The 1,408-nt window shown below is 40.1% G+C and overlaps 1 protein-coding gene across 1 annotated transcript; it reads left to right on the top strand.

The window, feature by feature from the left end:
* The first annotated feature begins 363 nt into the window (after positions 1-363).
* LOC149150588 (uncharacterized) lies at positions 364-852 on the top strand. The gene has a single exon (XM_089442864.1). It carries the CDS (start codon positions 364-366, stop codon positions 850-852), a length of 489 nt encoding a protein of 162 aa, XP_089298990.1.
* The last annotated feature ends 556 nt before the right edge of the window (positions 853-1,408 follow it).

A 1,408-nucleotide genomic window follows, 5' to 3' on the forward strand; every position in this document is an offset into this window, starting at 1 on the left:
AAAAACTTGTCGTGGAAGAATTTAAGAAAGAAGGGATGGCAGGGATCGAGCTTCTGCCCCATCTGCAGGTCTGCAACGGAAGATAACCATCACTTGTTCATAAGTTGTGGTCATCCCTGGAGATCTTCTTCGGCACTCAGCTTCTGTCACATGCTTCTATAAAGGAAGTTTTCTTTTGGTTCAGCGAGCAATCAGAGTCATGCAGGACAATATTCATCATCTCTGTATGGAGCATTTGGAAATGGCGCAATAATCTCATATTCAAAGGTAAAAGCCCCCCCCCTCCAGGAAATCCTCCTTGATATTTCTTCTCTTTATGAAGCTGTCCCACTCTCCTCCCTCAAGCATAAGAAACAGGTTGGCATGGATCCTTATATGGAAATCTCATCTATGTCGAGGGCGTATTTTGATGGCGCTGAGCAAAACGGATCATGTGGCTGTGGTTTTTATATTATAGTAGATAAAGACACAAAGTTTTTAATTTTTTGGAACGGGGGAAGAGGCACCAACAATTTGGCCGAGGCAATGGCCCTCGCTGGCCTTTTATACTTCTGTCTCTTTCTTAATCTTCAGGGTGTTTCTATCTACGGAGATTCAAAGATCATGGTGGAATATGTCAAGGGAAAAAATACCATCTCCAGTCCTCACCTCATTGGTTGGCTAGACAGGATAAAGTTCTACTGGAATCTTCTGAAGGAGGGCTCAATTCAACACATCTACAGGGATAAAAATGCGCAGGCTGATGCTCTGTCGAAGAAGGGTCTTCTTGAGGCTCCTGGTCATTGGCATCTTCAGGTCTCCGTGGAAAGCGATATCTACTTCATTCAGGATTTTTATCCTTCTGACTATTAATTTCTTGTTTGCAGGTCTTTTCATCTTTTTAGTGTTTTGATTCTCCAGCCTTATATATCCATAGGTCTGTTAGTCTTATGATGCGGGTTTTCCACACAGGAACATATCTCATAGTTTTATATCTTTTTGTGACTGATATGTTTTGGCTAATCACATCGTTTTATGATGCGGTATATCTCCACATGTGGCCGATCTGCTTAGGCGGATCCTCTTTTTTGTTTCATGTCTACAGTCCTCTTCAGATGGTGGGAGTTCCGGTCTTTTTGGCCCTGTCTCCCCAGTATTATGTCTATGGTTTTATATGCTGATCCAGATCCTTTCCGGGGTCATATGCTTTGTTCTTCAATATGTATATGGGACTTTTTATATATCTTATATAAATACATAGTGCTTTTTCGTCCTGACAAAAAAAAAAAGAAAAGAAAAAGAAAAGATAGTAGGGGTTGCTTGAAAATGATCAACCTTTTTATTGATAACAACATGAGGGGTCGCTTTTTTCCTTTTATTAAACTTCTTATTTATCATCTTTTTATTGCTTTTTATTGATAATGACAGG

Source organism: Pinus tabuliformis, chromosome 9 (assembly GCF_031772625.1).
Source record: "Pinus tabuliformis cultivar Carrire ecotype Pingquan chromosome 9, CPIR1, whole genome shotgun sequence".
NCBI classification, from domain to species: Eukaryota; Viridiplantae; Streptophyta; class Pinopsida; order Pinales; family Pinaceae; genus Pinus; species Pinus tabuliformis.

Coding starts and splice junctions, on each gene's coding strand:
- LOC149150588 (XM_089442864.1), top strand. CDS start 364: ATGGATCCTTATATGGAAATCTCATCTATGTCGAGGGCGTATTTTGAT.